The sequence below is a fragment of the Armigeres subalbatus genome, chromosome 3 (genome assembly GCF_024139115.2).
Source record: "Armigeres subalbatus isolate Guangzhou_Male chromosome 3, GZ_Asu_2, whole genome shotgun sequence".
NCBI lineage: Eukaryota > Metazoa > Arthropoda > Insecta > Diptera > Culicidae > Armigeres > Armigeres subalbatus.
This window is the reverse complement of record NC_085141.1, coordinates 113,253,381-113,274,004: the sequence shown is the minus strand read 5'-3', so window position 1 is coordinate 113,274,004 and position 20,624 is coordinate 113,253,381. Positions and strand designations below refer to the sequence as shown.

At 39.1% G+C, this 20,624-nt stretch overlaps 1 protein-coding gene across 2 annotated transcripts in view; it reads left to right on the top strand.

The window, feature by feature from the left end:
• The first annotated feature begins 2,700 nt into the window (after window positions 1–2,700).
• Window positions 2,701–20,624, top strand: part of LOC134228159 (alpha-tocopherol transfer protein-like) — a 49,262-nt gene continuing 31,338 nt past the window's right edge. The window contains exons 1-2 of one of the 2 annotated variants that reach the window (XM_062709942.1): window positions 2,701–2,995; window positions 9,407–9,584. In XM_062709942.1, the coding sequence (XP_062565926.1) occupies window positions 9,528–9,584 (57 nt within the window). In that variant the 5' untranslated portion in view covers window positions 2,701–2,995; window positions 9,407–9,527. The remainder of the gene's footprint in view (window positions 2,996–9,406; window positions 9,585–20,624) is intronic. The other variant, XM_062709943.1, reaches the window with a different exon arrangement.

The window sequence follows — 20,624 nt, the reverse complement described above, 5'->3', positions numbered from 1 at the left end:
TGATCTCTCCTTATCTCGATGGTCCCTTCAATATCGAGATGTAGAGAGTGAACTATATTTGAGTTTAAAAATAAAATAAAAATAAAATTTCGTTTCGTTTTGTCAAATTTTGAATCAAATGGGACCTTAATTTCGTATCGTTTCGACATCACGGAAATAATTTATTTTTCGTTTCGTTTCGTTTCGAACCAATATGGACATTTCAAATTTCGTTTCGTCTCTAAAAAAAAGTGTTTTATCGCATACCCTTAATAAATAGTAATTTAGTGATAGCATGACCTACTTTTCAATATCAAAGAATGCGTGCTAAACTGACCATTATAGCACTCAAATTGATTGCATTTGCATTTATAGTTATTTGTGCAACTAGTGCAAAAAGACGATTTTTTCAGCAAGCGTTTCGTTTACATGACAACTAGGAAAAATGTTCCCATCTCCTGGATGTCACAAGTCAAATTGTCAAAATTCATAGTGAAAAAATTGGGTGCCGGGTCCGTGTATTTACCCTACCCGGCAAGCCACGTTTGCTGCATAAAATCATCTTTTCATCTTTTTGCATCTAACTGCACAAATAACTACAATTCGACTAACTATACTGTTTGATAACAGCTTATAATTACCATAGATAAGTGTGGTAATAATATGATCTTTTCAAATTAAAAACATTTTAGAAAGCGAGAAAGTCATCATCACCGCTAGGTGGTTTGATTTGGATTTTTTTCTAATGCTTTGATGAAAAGAGTCGTGTACTGTTTGGCCTCAGTACATCAGGATCTTAGGTCTAATTCAAGACTAAATTTAGCCGCAGCGTTCGAATCTAACGGGTGTTGTACTGTAAACTGCAGATAACTTTGAGCGCAAGCAAACTGCATTGTATTCTTTACCGTTTCGTGAAAGGCTGTACAGTTTTTGTATCATTGGCCGTTGCCAATCAATATGGTAAACAGACTATTCAACCCGATCACAGGCCCATACATATTCTCCTTTCCTACCTGATCGTTGATGTCACGAGTATACTTTTCACGTCTTGAAATTGTCATCCATCGTATGTCTGCACCTGTCTGCACCAGCTATGCATAGAACACTAACTCTTCTTTCTCGTTGTCGGAACTACCCCCGTATGGGCCGTGCACGTTGCCGATGGTTTCCTCACTTTTAAGTTTATTGGCATTGTGAAAATGGTAGAAGACATTCTGTCCCGTCTCTGCAACTCCGATGCTAAAGTGTAGATTATTGGTCTCCTGTTACAACTTACGATGTCTAACGACTTGCAATCGTGATTCGTAATCCTTTCTTCGTCGTCTTCAGTGTTGTTCATAATATACTAACTTTCTTTTCGTAATTGATGCGTCGATGCGAAAATTAAATAAAGCGAAAATAATCGTCCAAAATTGCATCTTCGCTGCGCAAATAAAAACCGTGAAATTTGTTTTTCATAAGGCAAAGGATTACAATGATAACGAATAAATAGCAGTAGTGCAATTGTTTTATATTTGACAATGAGATAGTTTTGGATAAAGATAACGTATTTGCTAGTTAATTAACGCACTTTATTTCCGCACATTACCAGCTCACGCAATTGGCAAATACGAACATTTATTCGAAACTGAGCCAATATGTAACCGCGAACGATAGCTCCATGGGTGAATTTCGTACGCTGTCATGATATCATTCCAACACGACGATTAGCTTCTGATTAACAACAACAATTACCACAAAGGCAGCTGCCTATCATGGCTCTGTAACAGACATCAGCTGATTTTGGCACGCGCAAAAGTTTAACATTATTGTCGGCATATTAACGCCGCCACTGCTGCTGCTGTATGGCTAATAATTCCGTACTTACATCTTGTGGGCATGACTTATGCGTTTGCGTGTGTCGGACCTCGGACGGCTTAAGATTTCCAACCGTAATGTTTTCCATCTTCGACGGACAGCGCAACGTCCGTTGCTGTATGGGTGAAAAATCTGCATAAAAGCGTTGAGCGATTCGAATTATAGTTCGATTATCGATTTTTTCTGGTTCAACTATCAGTGAGTTTTCGATTAATATCGACAAAAATAATTTCAAGCGAAATTCAAAGTAGTTTCGAGTGATTATGAATAAAATCCATGGAAAACTTCTCACTGGTTCAAAGTAATAGTTGGTGTTGTACAAATGTTTTGAATTAATAGCAAATCGAGTTAAATCGATTTTATTTGCACACTATTTTCATAAAATGAAATTTGTTAATTTTGGTTTGGCCGAGCATAAACCACCAATACGTAATAAATAATATTCTTTTACATTTATACAATAACCTTTTTCATGTTTAGTAGAAAGGTGCAAATAGATTCGATGATTTCGCTAGCAGATCTAATAATCCCAATTTTCTTATCAGACATGCCCAATGCTACTACATACAACCATACAGTCGCACGTGCAATGCTTCGGATAAGGCACTGTTCGCCATCGAGGGTGAAAATGAAGCCTTGCTTATGCTGTGGAAAATCTGCACGGAGCCGAAGAAGGTGCCGGGAAGAAGGCGGTGCAGGTGGCGCTTATATGTAAGCAAGCGCAGTCAGTGGGTTACGCTCTCGCGCATCGTGATATGCCTTTGCAGCTTTGTCGTAGTTTTCTTCCGAAAACTCACCTGTGGCGCCTCTCTCGCTCTCGCCTGATCGCGGCAGGGTATGATCGCGTATATAGTAGTGTGTTCTTTAAATATTACCACCAGTTCCATCATCGGCATCGTTCAGTTCAGTTTAAGTGGTCTACCAGTGCAGTCCCATCTTCAACGATCAAACCCAGCAACCTTTTCTACACCACCCAAACTCAAGAAGGAGTGAACCAGTTTGGATCTGCTCCCCCCCGATCTTCGACTGTGATAAGCGAATCGAACACCCCAAAGGAGTAGTTCCAAAGGGACCATCCCGAGAAGAAAAACCGCCTACAGCTTCCGTCTAGTGATACTTTCCTGTGTTCCAGTTTTCTTAGCTACCAAACCAAATCAAGGTACGAAGTTTGAAGCCAGTGCTTGTAGTGTGTTACAAATGAAGCAATCAAGAAGGCAGAACATTTTCAAAGGCAGCATAGAACAGCCCACGATTAGTGAATGCCTATGAACTGGTTTGTGGTACCCGCTCTCGAAATTGCAACATTAGTGAAACTGCTGCAGTGTACCAGGAAAACCGAGTTTCCCTTCTTCTGTGGCTGGCTTGGTTGTAAAGTTTTAGCAAGCAGTGAACTATTGAACAGAACCGGTTGTGAACTGCCACAGAGCCGTTGAATTGCAAAACCCACCACCATTTCTTAATCATGCGGGCTAACATTTTCTGTTTTTGGTTTTGGGGCTCGTAGAACGGCGGTTATTTGAACGGAACGTGGTGGGTGCTCCAGTGAGTGGAAAGCATGCTCGTGCGCGCGCGCACGCCATGTTTATTCTAAGCTGTTCAAGGAATTGGCGACAAACGTCGTCAAGGGTGTGACAATAGCTGCGGGGAGGGACATGTGAAATTGATTGCATCATACGAGTGGATGGACCTCGAATGGACATAATCGCTCTTAGGATAGACGCCCGGTATCGAAACGGGTTGTTTGGAAGAATAGCTTGTTGTGAACGTTTGGTGGGAGGTGAAGTGTCAATATTGGACCGGTAGCTTGATGTCGGGATGGACTGTGATAGAGTGCAGTACGTAGGAGAAATACACAGAATGGCTATGTCTCTTATTAGAATGTTTGAATCAGGCCAACGAACGTTTCAATTGAACGAATCAATGTTTATCGACTGGAATACACTCAATCAATACGATTTGCAGCATGCAAAGGTTATCGATGTTATTATAATGAATAACAAAATACATATTTGAGAAGAATCCTTTAAAAATTGGAGACAAAACGCATATATAAAAAACAGCTGAGTGCGATAGCTAGTTTGAAGTGAAATAAAAAAAACCACCCCTTGGGAAAAAATGTTTTCCATAGAAACTTTTGAAATTTTCACTAAACTAATGTAAACTAATACAAGATTTAACTGAATTAATGGAACACCCAAAAAAACAAATCTTACAATTCTGTTTAAAATCGTGACACATGTAGATTCTTCGTGATTTAAATACAAAAAAATGCTTTTTGTACAAATACTGTAGGTATTAAACTAATACAAAATTCTAAGATTTCAATTCAATGAAGGTATTAAAAACTTCGAAATTTAAATATGCCAAAATTGTAAACAGATTTTTCAAGATTTTAATACAGAACTGAATTAAAATCTGTAATTCGCTTGTTGGGTTAAGATTAATAGACCCGCAGAGTTGCTCCAGATTTTCAATAACATGTTTGCCAAAAATGTGTATGCCAAAGGATGGGCTGTTTTTGGAACCGCAATCTAGATCTATGTCAGTGTCAGCGATCTTTTGACAAATCTCTAAAATTGAAGGGATCCCAACAAGCATTGGAGGCTGATAAAGAGCTTATTTCGCCACAATTTGACTTGTAAAACTAGCTTATTCAACTTAAATTGTTTGTTGGGATGTTCACTTAACGGCGTAGACAGCTGCGTATCTGTTTATAATTTTTTTTTTTATATGCGATTTGAAATATGTCTCTTGTGATTGTGTATGAAACATTTCAATAATCATATACGCAGCTGCCTACGCCGTTGAGTGAACATCCCTTTTATGCTAGAGATTTGTTAAAAGATCGCACTAACATCGATCTAGAGTGCGGTGCCAAAAACAGCCCATCTTTTGGCATTCAAACAAATTGAAAAAAAATGTTGGAAATGTTACTCAAAAGACTCTAATACCAGCAAATAAGATTGAGTTTTACTGCAGCAGACTGATTGACGAATGAGTTTTTAATATTTTTAATAAAAACAAAAGCAAAAGCTGAGAACAACTTCAGTCAAACCTCCATGAGTCGATATTTAAGGGACTCATGGAAATATCGAGATGTAGAATATAAAATATTCGAAGAGTTGTTTGAACGGACCATCATGGTAACCCATAAAACAATTTTTAATATGGAATAATTTGCTACCATGAGTCGATAATGAGTCATAGAACATCGACTCATGGAGGTTTGACTGTACAACAAAATTTTTTGATGGAGTTGGAAGCAGTGACATTTTGGTCAATTTTGAGTTGACTATAGTGACACATGCTTTGGTTTTAGAGCTTTGCGACAATATAGTTTGTACGTTAATTTTTAAAATATTGAAAATTCACAAAAGAATTTAAATTTTTTGAACTTCAATACGATTTGTATGGAACGATAAACTATTGAAAAACTTTGCAACTATTTTTTTCAAGTTTTTGTCATTTACACCCCTCTGCGTTTGACTCCCACATTTAGAGATATTATTCAAATTATGGCCACAGTCGCATCGCATAGCTAAAATTTAAATGTTTTCTCTAGACCAACATTTTCTAAAAGACGAAACAGCCGTAATGCATTCTTACCAACTCTTTGTCCATGCGTACAGTCAGTGGCGCCAGGAGTTGGTCCTACCAAGGTAGACCATGTCCTACGCATGAACATTCCTGGGTAGGACAGTCAGACAGACAGTTTCGGAAGCATTCATTTAAGAGATATGAAAGTCCATTTTCCGAAAAGCATAGTAGCTTCATTGCAAGAGACTTGGAAGCCTCCTTCTAAATATCTCAAAAGCCTATTTCCATGCAGCTCAAAAGTTTCAAGAGGTATCGAAGTATTCTTTCAAGTGGTTCCTACGCCTCCTTTCAAGAGGCATCGAAGTATTCTTTAAAGAGGTTCGGAAGTTTCCTTTCAAAAGACTCGTACGCTTCCTTTCAAGAGGCTCGGAAGCCTCCTTTCAAGAGGCTCGAAATCCTTCTTTCAATAGGCTCGGAAGTCTCCTTTCAAGAGGCTCGGAAGCCTCCTTTTAAGAGGCTCGGAGGCCTCCTTTCAAAAGATTCGGAAGCCTCCTTTCAAGAGGCTCGGAAGCCTCCTTCCAAGAGGCTCGGAAGCCTCCTTTCAAGAGGCTCGGAAGCCTCCTTTTAAGAGGCTCGGAAGCCTCCTTTCAAGAGGCTCGGAAGCCTCCTTTCAAGAGGCTCGGAAGCCTCATTTCAAGAAGCTCAAAGCCTCCGTTCAAGATGCTCAGAAGCCTCCTTTCAAGAGGCTCAGGAAGCCTCCTTTCAAGAGGCTCAGAAGCCTCCTTTCAAGAGGCCTGGAAGCCTCCTTTCAAGAGGCCCGGAAGCCTCCTTTCAAGAGGCTCAGAAGCCTCCTTTCAAGAGGCTCAGAGCCTCCTTTCAAGAGGCTCGGAAGCCTCCTTTCAAGAGGCTCGGAAGCCTCCTTTCAAGAGGCCCGGAAGCCTCCTTTCAAGAGGCTCGGAAGCCTCCTTTCAAGAGGCTCAGAAGCCTCCTTTCAAGAGGCTCAGAGGCTCCTTTCAAGAGGCTCAGAAGCCTTCTTTCAAGAGGTTAGGAAGTCTCCTTTCAAGAGGCTCGGAAGCCTCCTTTCAAGAGGCTCGGAAGCCTCCTTCAAGAGGCTCAGAAGCCTCCTTTCAAGATACTTGGGAGCCTCCTTTCAAGAGGCTTAGAAGCGTCCTTTCAAGAGGCCTCGGAAGCCTCCTTTCAAGAGGCCTCAAGCCTCCTTTCAAGAGGCTCAAGCCTCCTTTCAAGAGGCTCGGAAGCCTCCTTTCAAGAGGCTCGGAAGCCTCCTTTCAAGAGGCTCGGAAGCCTCCTTTCAAGAGGCTCGGAAGCCTCCTTTCAAGAGGCAAGGAAGTCTTCTTTAAATAGACTCGGAAGCCTTTTTCAAGAGACTCGGAAACCTCCTTTCAAGAGGTTCGGAAGCCTCCTTTCAAGACGCTCGGAAGCCTCCTTTCAAGAGACTCGGAAGCCTCCTTTCAAGCGACTCGGAAGCCTCCTTACAAGAGGCTCGGAAGCCTCATTTTAAGTGGCTCGGAAGCCTCCTTTCAAGAGGCTCGGAAGCCTCCTTTCAAGAGGCTCGGAAGCCTCCTTTTAAGAGGCTCGGGAGTCTCCTTTCAAGAGCCTCGGAATCCTACTTTCAACAGGCTCAGAAGCCTTTACATACAAAGTCAGACCTAGGAAGTCGATAGGCCAGTAGTTGAAAGTAAAAAAGTGATTATTTCAAAATTTGCTAGATTTTTAGCCGCTGAATATGATTATGTCATTTTTAAATGGATTATTTAACAGAAAATTAAACAGTTGACCGAATAGCTCAGAAAGGGTCATTTGGCCCATTACGGCCAATTAGTCGAAGTGCCGGTCAGCTGGACCTTATCGAACCAAATGGCCCTTTCTATAAATCGGCATTTTCGGTAAAATGACTTTTTAGGGTAAATGGCATTTTCAGCCAAATAAACTGTTAGGGCAAACAAATTTTTTCGGCCAAGTTACCAGTTTGGTCGAATGTGCCTCTTGGCTGTTTGTTGTTTTCGGGCAAATGTAATTTGCAGCCGTTTCAGATAAAAGGTTCAATGGAACTCGGCTTGATGACGTGTTTCGGCCAAATGGCATTCGAATAAATGGCTTATCGAAGAATTACTTTCCTCCAAACAAATCATTAGACCATCCAGCCGAAAAATTTATTTAGCCGAAATGGACATACGGCCGAAAATGTCATTCGACCGAACTGGTCATTTGTTCAAAAAAGTCGTTGTGCCGAAAAGGATATTTGGCAGAAATGGTCGTTTGCCGGAGAGGCCATTTCACAGAAAATGTTATTTGGCCAACCAGGTGGATAGTTTGGTCATATTACCAGTTGAGTAATCGAGTTCCATGAGTTCCAGAGTTATTTAAATAAAAAAACAAAGTTTTTGCCTAGGCCACTCCCCTCCCCCCACATTTTGAACAACATCCAGCAGAAACTCTGTTTTTTTTTTCTGTTTGAATTTCAAAAAATTCTGTAGAATTTTCTGTTTAAATTTCAATGAATACTAAACAGAAATCTTTCGTGGGTTTCCCGAACATACTGTAAAAAGTAGGATTATTTTTCTGAAGAATTTTTCATATAAATTCCAAAGAATTTTCCAACGAAATACCAAACAATTTTCCTTGGAAATTCCCAAAAATTCTCAAAACTTCAAAGTAGTTGCCATGGAAAATCCGAAAATAATTTTTACATGAATGTTTTGGAGAAGTTCATCAAATTTTTTCGACGAAATTCGAAGGATTCTCCTGCTGAAGTATTGGAAATATCCTGAAAAAGTTACGGAAAAGAATGTTCACGAAAAGAACGAAAAAAAATCTTCACGGCTATTCACGCCGCCGACTAAAATTGCTTTCGGCTGACAAACGCGCCGCGGTCAAGTTTTAGATCGGCGCTCACCTCTACATGTGACGAGCGTTTGAAATATGTGTCTGTTCGGGATTTGAGTCAAAACGGTACACTCTGGTGGCCTGAAAAAGGTGACTTTTGATTTTTTTTTCTAAATAACTAAAAGTATTTGACAAAAATGGAATACCCTGGGCCAATTAAACCAGGTGCAGAGTGGCATCTCCGACGGCAACCTGCTGATTGGCGGACATCATATAGGCCGCACAGCGAGAGCTAGATCAAAATCAGTATTTCTCCCTTAATTTCCGATAAATAAATGATAATTTATCGATGCCAGATTACTGAAGAATTATTCAAGTAGAAAACGAATAAACAAGCTTAACATAGTGGAAGAAAATGGAAGATTACAATCCTCCGACAAGTTTCCTGTCATCAAACATTTAATTATGTAAAAAAACAAAAAAACAAAAATTTTTGAAAAATAAATCAACATTGGGGTGAAGTTTACGATAAAGTAGACACTCCACAAACAACTGTTTAGGTGAAAAAACAAAACAATTTCTTTTACTTGCAGAGTTTTTTTACTCCTTTAACCTGCCGAAACTCTCATAGTCCTAGATCACTCATGCAGTCCCGCGACAAGCGTTCTTTTTGAAAGTGTCGTTTTTTTCCGACGGTGCATGTAAATCACCGAAAGTTTAGCATATGTTTGGTGATATTATAGACCAGTCAAAAAGAAGGACTCTCTCTTGACTTACAAAAGTAAAAATAAAATGATTAAAAGTCGCTGAGTTCAACCAGAATTTGAGCGGCAAATCTCATAAATAAAGATTCAACGTGAGCTCAAAGTTGCCAACCATCAATCAGCGTTAATTTCCTTCCTATATATAGAACATTGCTGATAGAAGTTTTATTTCTCGCCAACATCCGTTTATCTCAGTGAACATAGTTTTTTTACGATCCGAAGATCTCAATCCGATTTCTTCCATTGCCCCAATTGAATCGCAAAAAATCTCTTCCACCGAAACTTTTCACAACAAATCTCATTTATTATCGCTTCTCTGCAAACTTCCTTTCCACATCCTCACCATCTCTCTCTCAAACCCATGAAAAAAAAAAACTTTCACACAAATCAACAACACTTTCTGACATTTCTTTCTCTATCGCCAGTTTTCCACGTTGCACTTTGCTTCTCGATCTGCTAGCGTTTCACACGTGTGTGCCCCACGACCCCAAACGCAACTTTCCAACGATCTAAGCCAGAACCGCACCGTGCACACCGGCCCAAGATATGGCACCCACAATCCACAAGGAGGACAATTTCTCCACGACCAATCTCAAGTGGAAGGTATGTGCAGTTATTCGCAAACCGTTGTTGTTGCTACTAGTTGTTGCTTCCTACTTTATTGTTCCACACAATAATCCCCCTAACCAGTAACGACAGCCGATTGGACGCCGTCATTTCGCTAATTAATCGCTTTAGCCGTTATTATTGTAATCGTGATTAACCCGCTCCCCTACCCCCAAATCATCCCATCCGTTGACGCAATATTGATCTTAGATACGTCGTACTGCGAACTTCGGTCTCGAACAGGGAAAGTTCCCTCTAACAAACGGAAAAGTACGCAACCACTAATCATTGGAGACGTGAGCAACACGCCGCCCCCATAACCCTCGCTGATCTCTAACTCCCCATCTAACCTCAATCTGGAATGGAATACATTAGATCTAGCTAATAATCCATTTTCCATCGACCGTCGGTTTTTTGCCTCCATGTACCGTACCCGTAGATGTGTATTCGATGACATGAAATGTGGTGTGGTAAAGTTCCTCCGCTTGCTTGGGGCGGAAAGGAAATATGAGAAAGACAATTATCCGAACCGGAGCGTCGTCGGCAGGCCACGAAGAAATCGGAAACGTGTGCTGCTGATCCGTAAGTGCAATTTCGTTCCAATTAGCTCCATAGCGTGTGGCGGACCACAGTGGACGGGAACTGGACAATTTATTTTTGGAAGAAACAAAAGACATGGGACACAATTCTACAGAACTCATATATGATGATTTATAATAAGGAAATTTTTTGAAGGAAATTGAACAATTTACTGAGACTGTCTTATAGTCATGGCAAAAACAACATTTTTTTTCAGAACTTTGTTTAAAACCTGCCACTAAGAAATCCGTTGCAAATCATTGAATCGTGAACATTGCTACCCAGGCAATGAAAATTAATCCTCCAAAGTTCGGTGGTAAAGGGCAAATTCCGATTGACGACCCTATTGTTGTGGGCCTAAGATTTGTGGTTTCAATCATAGCACCGGCTATGATGACTGTTTGTTTACAATTATCACCAGTTCATGATTCAGGATCTATCGAATGAGCCAGTCAGTCCAACATCGGACCCGTTACCCTTCGGTTACTCATCGTCGCAATTATTCACGGATCCGTTGTTTCTGATTGCGGTGAAACGTGTAGTAGTCGGACACTTTCTCGTCCCGATTCGGTGTAATCTCCAGCGTCCCATTCCACCAGCTGAACTGTGAAATCGATTAGCGGCCTCCGCGGCGTGGCGTGATCGATACCCGCTTCGGAAAGGGGTGGACCATCGTGTGGTGTGGTCGGCGAGCAGTACCCCACCCCCATCGCCGTGCGTTATGAGTTTGATTGATGTTATGACAATAATTTGATAGTATAGTTGGGTAGATCGATCCCAGCCACATGGGTACCGCCACATTGAATCGTTATTGGGGTTGCGGAAAAGCTAGGTCCACTGCTGCGCTGCTGCAGCGCTGACAGCAACCTGTGTGATCTGAGCGTGATGTGGAAAATTGAAACGTAACGCAACAGGTGGCTCGTTCGCTTGCATGGGGACTGGCTGCTGGTAGTGAGCCGGGCTGATGCGTTGGGAAAGTGACGAAATTTATTTGGTTTATCATGGTTTATCACATGTGTTCCATGATTGGTTGGTAATGGAAAAAAGAAGTGGTTTTGAATCACTTATTTTCTTTGGATAGTTGAAGACAATGGAAACATTTGGTTGGATAATGGTGATCTGAATTTTCAAATTAGAACCTAGACATAGAATCTATTAAAAAATCATCAAATAGTCAGCGAAGCGCCAATTATTCGATGATTTTATAAAAATCATGGGGAATTTAAATAATTTCAGGTATCAAATAATTATCAGTTTTAAAAACAAATTTTGATTCCAGTCTCTTTCGATTATTACAAAACTATACAAAAGTTCTTGGCAGATATCTAAAGGCTTTGTCTAGCCAATCGATTAGCAAAAGAGAGCGTAAACAAAGAGATTCTCTCTTCTGCACATACGACCTATTCTCAAAGCAATCTACAAGCTTAAAGTCAAGTATTGTAGGGTGCTGTCAAAACAATACACCGCGCGGCTGTTGTAATGTTTTCGAATCTTCACGCATTAAACGCGGAGTATCTGGTGCCATTTGTTTTCGTGTGGAACATAATTGCACCAAAAGTAACTATGTTTTAAATGCAACTTTTGAATCATAAAGTAAGATAAGCGGAATACAAATCTAAGGGATCACTTCTCAAGGTACGCATTGAACTAATTACAATAGTAGTTTAGTCAATCAGAATGTTTTAATTTAAATATTTAGTTAAAAATCGCTTTACAGATTTTGATCCTTTGATTCGAAATCTGAAATCTGTGGATTTACTTTTGCTGTGTAGGCGCGTCCCGAGCAGGAGCGACGACCTCGATAACAGAAATTGGTACGATTTAGCCTTGCATAAACTTATGTGCAGATTACTTGAGGCATAGCATGCTTAGGTTTTTAAATACCAAACGATTAATAATTGGTTATGCATTTGGTATTGAAATTCAATGAGAGACGAATATCCTCTGTTGGGTAAAGTCTCGTTAAACAGTAAAAAAAAGGTTAAATTCAATTTAATAACTGAGTTTGTTGTGGCTTAAGTATTGTGCATATTAGTTTTTGGTATTTTACCTCTTATGCAGGGCTAGTTCATAACAGAGTATGGTATCAATAACAAAATTAAGTATTTTTGAGCCAATTTCTCCTGCTTGGGGTAGCTCCCCTAGATAACCTTCAGTTGCGATTTTTGGTCCTTGTTGGAAAGTAGTAGATATTCGGTTACTGAGAAAGTGCGACTATCATCGTTGAAGTGTTGAAAAGAAAGCCCGGTTTGCCTCCGATGAGGGTTTTCCATCCACATTGTGGTGTCTGGCAGCCCACGGTGAGAACCGTTACAAATTGAGTATAAGAGCCTTAGCTGTTTTAAGAAACTGAGGACGCTACCTAGCTGCATCATCGGCAAGGGCATCCCATATACTAATTGGTACATATCGTACCTGGCGCACCTGCACATGATGTGTTCTACAGAATTGATAAGACCTCACATTAAGATCGGAAGGGGCCACCACCAAAAATGATGTGCCTGGCTCCGAGCCTTAAAATGACTTGCTGCATGAGATGCATGAGGCAGATCTCGTCCATTGAGAATCCCAGTCTAACTGGACCACTTTTTTGATCCATTATTTGAGGTCAGCTGTTAAGTGCAAGGAGGTGATAAAATCCTAGCCCTGGTACCATATCCCAGCTAGAAAATCGTTGTCTGCGCCCCGGGATCCAAGCAAAGATGGTGGAACATGCCGTATTTGCGATAAAGCCTTGGTTCCAGGGGAGTTTCGGGTGGTCACTCTGTCGGGATCGCTCTAGCTGAGTCTGATAGGACCAGAATGAGAGTCGCCGATACCTTGGCTGAGAACACGCTGCATTGAGATGCTAGGCTGCCAGATTCCGTCATTTCCATCCCAACACCAAGTCGGTATATAGATGCTCATGCCCAATACTGACCTGCGACGGACCTCGGAGTTTTCTCCCCTTTTGAATCGCTGAATCTGTTGTCAAGATAAATCTGTTTACATTGGCAGGGTAGAAGGACCAGCTCCAGTGGACTCTAACCCCCCAGCACTCTAACCGCGTGCCGAATTCGTTCCTCTGGTATAAGAAGAGGGATCATATCACCTCCGGGCTCCGGATATTGTAGAAGCGAATACGGCAGCGTTTTGACATATGGCTGCCTGCACATGGTAGCGAAATGGTAAGAAAGCCTGCTTCAGCCCAGGCAGCATTGATGGGTGTCGAGGGAAGAAGCCCTGATGCTATACGAAGGTGATTTTTGAAGTCTGCAGATAGATGTTGACCAGCTCCCGAAGTGCTCGGTTCCATGGAGCCATAATTAGGTCTTAATTAAGTTGAATCTGGATCTACCCCCAGCTTTGACAGCCCGGAAGTGGGAGAGGAATGCCAATCCGCGATCGACAGACGAATATGTAGATGCTCCGTGGCCTCGCGCGGAAAACTCAATTCATAGCGAGTTACCGCCAGAACAGATTTATTTATTTATTTATTTTATTGTTACCTCCATTTAACTTTTAGTCCTGCTGAAGTTTACTAGCAGATCCTTCTGGAACCCCTGTCTCTTTCCGGTAATAAGGCACCGGTAAATTAGCACCCGGGATGACCTATAGGAAAGAAGGTTTCATATGATAGCCAGAATGTTCCACTAGATGGGCCCAGGTGCGGTTAAACGCCTTCGAGATGTCCAGGGAGACGAGATCCGCATTTTCTTTTTACAGAAAATTGACGCTTGACGTCATCGTGGTAAGAATCATGGAATCATGTAAATCATTATTTGTGGTCCTCCATATTTTTGATCAAAATAGTTTAGTGCATTCGGACTACTTTTGTTTTTTTTTTCATAAAACGCTCAAACTCTTCAAACATCTGAATAGTTAATCCAAAAACTTTGAAAAAATTAAGACATAAACAATTGAATTAGGCGAATTATTGCGATCCCGAGCTGCCAGCACGAAATTGATTAAGGACCACCGACTTTATGACTGCCAAAACAAAATATGAGATTGATATCAACACACTATCTGAAGAGCGTTCTGAAGGGTTGAAGTCAATTTGCAAACTTCAGTTCTTCTACACTGGGGTAACGTTAAAAGCGGGTTGTTTGATTATTTAAAAAAAATCCACGTAAAGTCGAGAAAATATTAGGGGCCGAATAAAAAGCGACTTAAGTGTATAACATTTTATTAAGGTGTAAAAGCCAATCGTGAACAAAGGCTTGTTTCGACGTTTCTGAACCCATGATGGCTCGTTTAAACAAACCAACATCACTAGCACATAAACTTCCGCTGCATCATCGTCATGAGTAAACGATAGAAAGTGGGCTCAGAATCAGAAGATATAGAAAATTGTGTTTACCTTTGGCTTATAAGCAGTAATCATGGTTTACGCGAGAATTAAATGCTAACCAAGATTCTTATATTCTCTTGGTGCTAGCGACGTTGTCAGCGACATCAACAAGCGCAATTTTGTGACAGATAACTCCGTTAGCTCTCCTTAGCCGTGCGGTAAGACGCGCGGCTACAAAGCAAGACCATGCTGAGGGTGGCTGGGTTCAATTCCCGGTGCCGGTCTAGGCAATTTTCGGATTCGAAATTGTCTCGACTTCCCTGGGCATAAAAGTATCATCGTGCTAGCCTCATGATATACGAATGCAAAAATGGTAACCTGGCTTAGAAACCTCGCAGTTAATAACTGTGGAAGTGCTTAGCGAACACTAAGCTGCGAGGCGGCTCTGTCCCAGTGTGGGGATGTAATGCCAATAAGAAGAAGAAGAAGAACTCAGTTAGCTATATGCTATATGCCAACAGTTCTGAACAAAATGCTTAAAAAATTCTGGAAGAAAAATGTATTTCTCGATACAATTTTTTTCATTATTTGGTCTCCAGTATCGGAAAAGTAAAACGAAATTCGATAACCCTAAACTATCGTGTTATTTAATATTGCAAATGTGACCAGATAAAGTCCTTGTCACGTTGATGCAATCATTTTTCTTTGTAATGGTTGGACCATTCTCTTTTTCGCATTCCTTCTTAGTAGAAATCCATAACGAACTCTCAAATTGAGTGATGTCAAATTCTATGGAGAACATGATCTACTTTTGGAGCTTGATTTTAAATTCCGAAAGAACTGATATCCCGGATACTCGCTTTTGAATGAAGATTTGTTTCAAATGTTGCATAAAACTGTTCACAATGCATTCATTGGTTTCTTTGAAACTTTTCAGCATTCTACACAGTTATGCACAGCTTTTTCTCTAAAGTTCAAATCCACATAATCTAGCGAAAAGCTAAAAAAAATGTAAGAGATGTTTGCAAATATTAGTACTATGATTTGTTTGATCAATTGCCGAGAAAACAAAGATTCTGCTACTTTGAAAACTGGAAGAAGAGTAGAAGCAGGGCATAAAATATTCACCTTCATGAAGCACCTTCGGCTCGATTATTCAAAACAGAATGATTTTCTCGTTTTCCTTCTTCGTCTCATTTGAATCACACACTCAAGTTACCATATTTTCAGTGGTAATATGGTAATTCTAGATAAATACTTTCTGAACCCAATGTGAATATGTTTAGAAGTAAGGTGACAAGAAGCGCCGAAGGGCTTCACCAAAATCAATCGATTATTCAAAGCTCTGAGTAGAAGTTATTCAACGGAGTGTTTGATTTCACATCCACTTATCGTTAAAGCATATTAATCTCTTAATTAAACCTACAAATCAATGCGATAAATAAGTCAAGTAACATTTTAAGAATGAGATCATTTGAAAATAAAGGAAATCATCTTCGGAGCAAAGCAAATTTCAATAAGTCGCTCAACCGGTTTAAAGCCAACTGAATCAATCGCCGATCAGATATTTGTAGGTACCTCGCTTCGTTCGCATTCCACTTGTTGAAAATGCCCCTATGTCACACTTTTTGTATGAAACAGCTGAAATTTTTGTAAGGATTGTCACACTTCGACCAACCCCCCTCCCCCCTCTAAGCGTTACTTAATTGGTGGATGCTCCCTTATGTGATTTGTCTTATTCACCTTATTTGTCGAATGTGTTTGATTTATGTGATTTGTCTAATTTCACTAATTTGTCTGATTTGTCCTTATTTGTAAAATTGATCTGAAATAATGGCTGATTTGAATTATTCTTACTTATATATCGAACGGGTATAATTTATCTGAATTATCTAATTTGTCTAATTTGACTGACTTATCTAATTTTTCTAATTTGTCAAATTTGTGTAATTCCTCTAATAATTCTGTTCTGTTTTGTCGGATTTATCTAATTTGTTTAATCCTTCATTTTTTTCAAATTTGTTTGATTTGACAATTTAGTCAAATTTGTCAAAATTCGAAAAATTGTCAAAATCGTCTAATTGCCTTGGTTTTATTTGCCTTTGTTTTATTTATTTTATATTTATATTATTATTTATTTTTATTTTATTATTTATATTAAGTTAGTAGGGACGTTCCGATACTTCGAAATATCGATATTTGATTCGATATGATAATCGAATCAAAGTATCGATATCACCGATATATTGGAATGGAAATATCGATATATCGGATAATCATATGATATTTTAGACATGCGAATATTTGATAATGACAAACAACTTTTGTATATTAGTTAATCCAAATTGCATCTATTGGTGGTTTAAAAATGATAGTGAAGGTGTTTTCAGCATGACGTTTCATTTTTCCCGACCGCCTGAATTTCTTTGATTATATCAACTAAATTTACTGCAATTTCACTAACACATTTTCAAATTGCCTTGGAACATTATCCTGAAAAATCTTTTTTTTTTACATTTACGAGAAATTATTAATTCTTTTCCAAACGTTTTTTTTTCGAAAATACCAACTCTTAGGAAAAATCTGTTTTTTTACTGTTTTTCAATGGAAAATTTCCACGAAAATTTCCACGGAACTTCTCTTAAATTTATAAGGGGCTTTCTTCTGAATTTCCGAACCAAATTTGACAGAAAATTTTTCTAAATGTCTACAGGACATTATTTTTCATTTTCACAGGAATTATTTCATGGTAATTTTTTATTATTTTTTCTAAGGCTTCGGTCCAATTAGCAAAATAAAATTAAACCTTTTAAATGGAGGTGATAGTGGAAAATGGAAAATAAATGAGTATATTGATAAAACCGCAAAGTTCACCAGTTTTCTTAACCTTCCTTCCTTAACGAAAAAAGCACGCTTGCCGTACACAAAAGCGGTGGGACTGCACACGTGATCCAGGACCACGCGAGTCCCGGAAGGTTAACGAATTTTCTGGCAAAATTCAATATTTTATTATTTATTCCATTCAACTTCAAATTTTTCTCTTAAAATATGACTTAAACACAAACAAAATGATGGGGGAGGAGACAGACGTTTTTTTAAATATTGTGTTATCTTTTAACTCTTGTGCTAATTTTTATATTCGATATATTGATATCGAAAGCAAAAATATCGATATGACCGATATATTGAAAGCTAAATATCGATACAAAAATATCGGATATCGAAACAAATATATCGATATTCCGATATATCGGAAATATCGGAACGTCCCTAAGTTAGACTAATTTGCCTTATTTGTCCAATTTATCGAATGTATCTAATTTGACTTATTCGTCTAATTTGTCAAATTTGTCTTATTTATCCGATTTGCTCGATTTGTCCAATTTGTACAATTCGTCCATTTTGAAAACTAGTTAAATATTATTAAATTAGTCAAATTAGTCAAAATTGTCAAAATTGTTAAATTGTAAAATTGTCAAAATTGTCAAAATTGTCAAAATTGTCAAAATTGTCAAAATTGTCAAAATTGTCAAAATTCTCAAAATTCTCAAAATTCTCAAAATTGTCAAAATTGTCAAACTTGTCAAAATTATCAAAATTGTCAAAATTGTCAAAATTGTCTAAATTGTCAAAATTGTCCAAATTGTCCAAATTGTACAAATTGTACAAATTGTCAAAATTGTTAAAATTGTCAGAATTGTCAAAGTTGTCAAAGTTGTCAAAGTTGTCAAAGTTGTCAAAATTATCAAAATTGTCAGATTGTCAAAATTCTCAAAATTGTTAAAATTATCAAAATTATTAAAATCGTCAAAATTGTTAAAATTCTAAAAATTCTCAAAATTGTCAAAGTTTTCTAACTTGTCTAATTACCCTCATTTGTCTAATTTGTGTGATTCATCGAACTTGTCTAATTGGCTAATTTGTAAAATTTGTCTATTTGTCTAATTTGTTTAATTTGTCTAATTTGTCAAATTTGTCTAATTTGTCTAATTTGTCTAACTTGTCAAATTTGACTAATTTGTCTAATTTGTTGCTATACAAAAATACTGTTTGACCCAAATTATCTTATTTGTCTCATTTTTCATACTACTCCAGATATTCAGATCTTTTGTATTTTATTTCTTGTTCATTCAAAATTAATGATTTCCTGCTTTTAAATACTTTGACTTATTCCCGTCACAGTCTGAAGCCGACGATTGCAAAAAAGTTCTGTCGCTTATTTACTCCCGTAGCTTCTCTCACCTGTTCTCCAAAACACGTCAAGTCCAAGGGTGATTGCATATAATTGGTCCATTGGTGCCATTTGATATTAACTCAACTTAGTGAATGACTTTGCTGAACATAGGCAGGCGGCTCAATCTAAGACGCAGTTTGCGGTGTTCTTAGGATTTCATATTCAATTAATGTAAAAAGACACTACCGAACAAGTCAGTCGTAATTAAACAGACACTATTATCTAATTGCGTAGTCTTAAACCGTTCAGCACTCGTGCCAGTGTAAAAAAATGCCACCCCTGAAAAAAAAGTCCGGAATCAGTGATGCAGAACTATGTTAGTCACGGAAGGTTATTTGTTTTACGCTGGTTAAAAAAAAACTGAGGCGCTTCTTTGATAGCGTAAAAGTAGGTTGGTAAAAATAGAATAGGACTCAATCGTAGAATCAGATCCGAGATAAGCTTTTCCCAAATAAAACAGATTTTTTGGCTTTTTTTAGCTTCTTCAAATTTAGCATCAAATACTCTAAAACTATGTCAGTACACCATGGTGCGAGACGGCAATAAAACAATAAAGAAACAAATGAACGACTTTATCCTACGATTTCTCACTAATTTCAAAGTATAGCTGTTGGTAATCAACATATGTCTAAAAAATAACTGAAAACGCCTTTGTTGAATGGCCCAACTTCCAACATTTCCAGAGCTGTCAGCTCTTGAAGCTTCATTTGAAAATGAAACAGCTTAACTCTTGAAAAAGTTCTCTTGTGAATCAAAATGCGGACGAGGAAGTCCTGCTGAACTGAACCGCTTCGAAGTTTCTCGAGACTAGACCAAAAATGAATTATGGCCCAGCAAAGCTCCTCACAAACGACGAAAATTGCTTTATGGCTTGAGTGGAAAATATTGCCAAGGCAGCTTCCGAGGATCCCGACATCATAATTCCCGTCGTCTGTACAAACTTTCCCATTCACAGCGCGAGAGAGCTCACCGCGACACGTCACACGGGACGCCATCCCTAACAGTGCGCAAATAACAGAAAGATTTACGACTTGCAGCGAAACATTGTCATCACTATCGCCTTAATTTTGTGGTTCATCAACGGAACAAGATAGTGTGAGGTCCCACTCCGTTTTCATCCGGTGAGGATTTTACTGACACATTGCAGGTGTAAACACAACGGGAAGCGAATTATAGTGGACTCATAAAGTGTGAGCGGTCTTCCACAGTTTAGTAATGACGTGTGTGACCACAACGCATTTGGCTGAGTTAGAATCTTGTCCTGTGAAGAAAATCGTCGACTTGAAAATCTCACAGTTAATAACTGTGAAAATGCCCAATAAAATCTAAACTATTAGTCATCCACTAATGAAACGATTCGGTGGCTGCCGACGTGACATCCCTATGGGGGAAATAGATTTCCTCCGCCACTAATTGGATGGAGTAATACCACTCCTGCCACGTGGGAAATCCATGTCACGTAATTTCAGAACCAGTATGAAATATCATCTCGCGGTTGGTGTTTTGTCTCCACCAGCTCAACAACTTCGAGAGCAATCACGCGTAGCAATGGTGCGAAAGCTTCGATTGGGCACGTCCCATACCTACGCGGAACTGGGAATGGGCATTTGGCTTGGATTCCACTTCGGAATCATCACTCAACGTAATACGCGTTCACAAATTGGAACGGTTCGGATCAAAGACCCACCAAATAGTGTCGTCACGATGATGGCACAGATATGTCAACGTGTGATCCTGCGATAGAACACTAATTTGCAATTTTAATCAAGTTTATCTCCCTCGCATAGCTATGGCGTTCTCTCATACGAGCTTCGCATGTTAGTCAATTTTGTCGATAGTGCGCTGCCTGCGAGGTAAGATCCGATTACATCGCTCCCTATGATGAAGCGCACGATACAGTGGAAGTTTATGGACAGGGAGCCAAGTGTACGGGACACACGGTTGATGATGT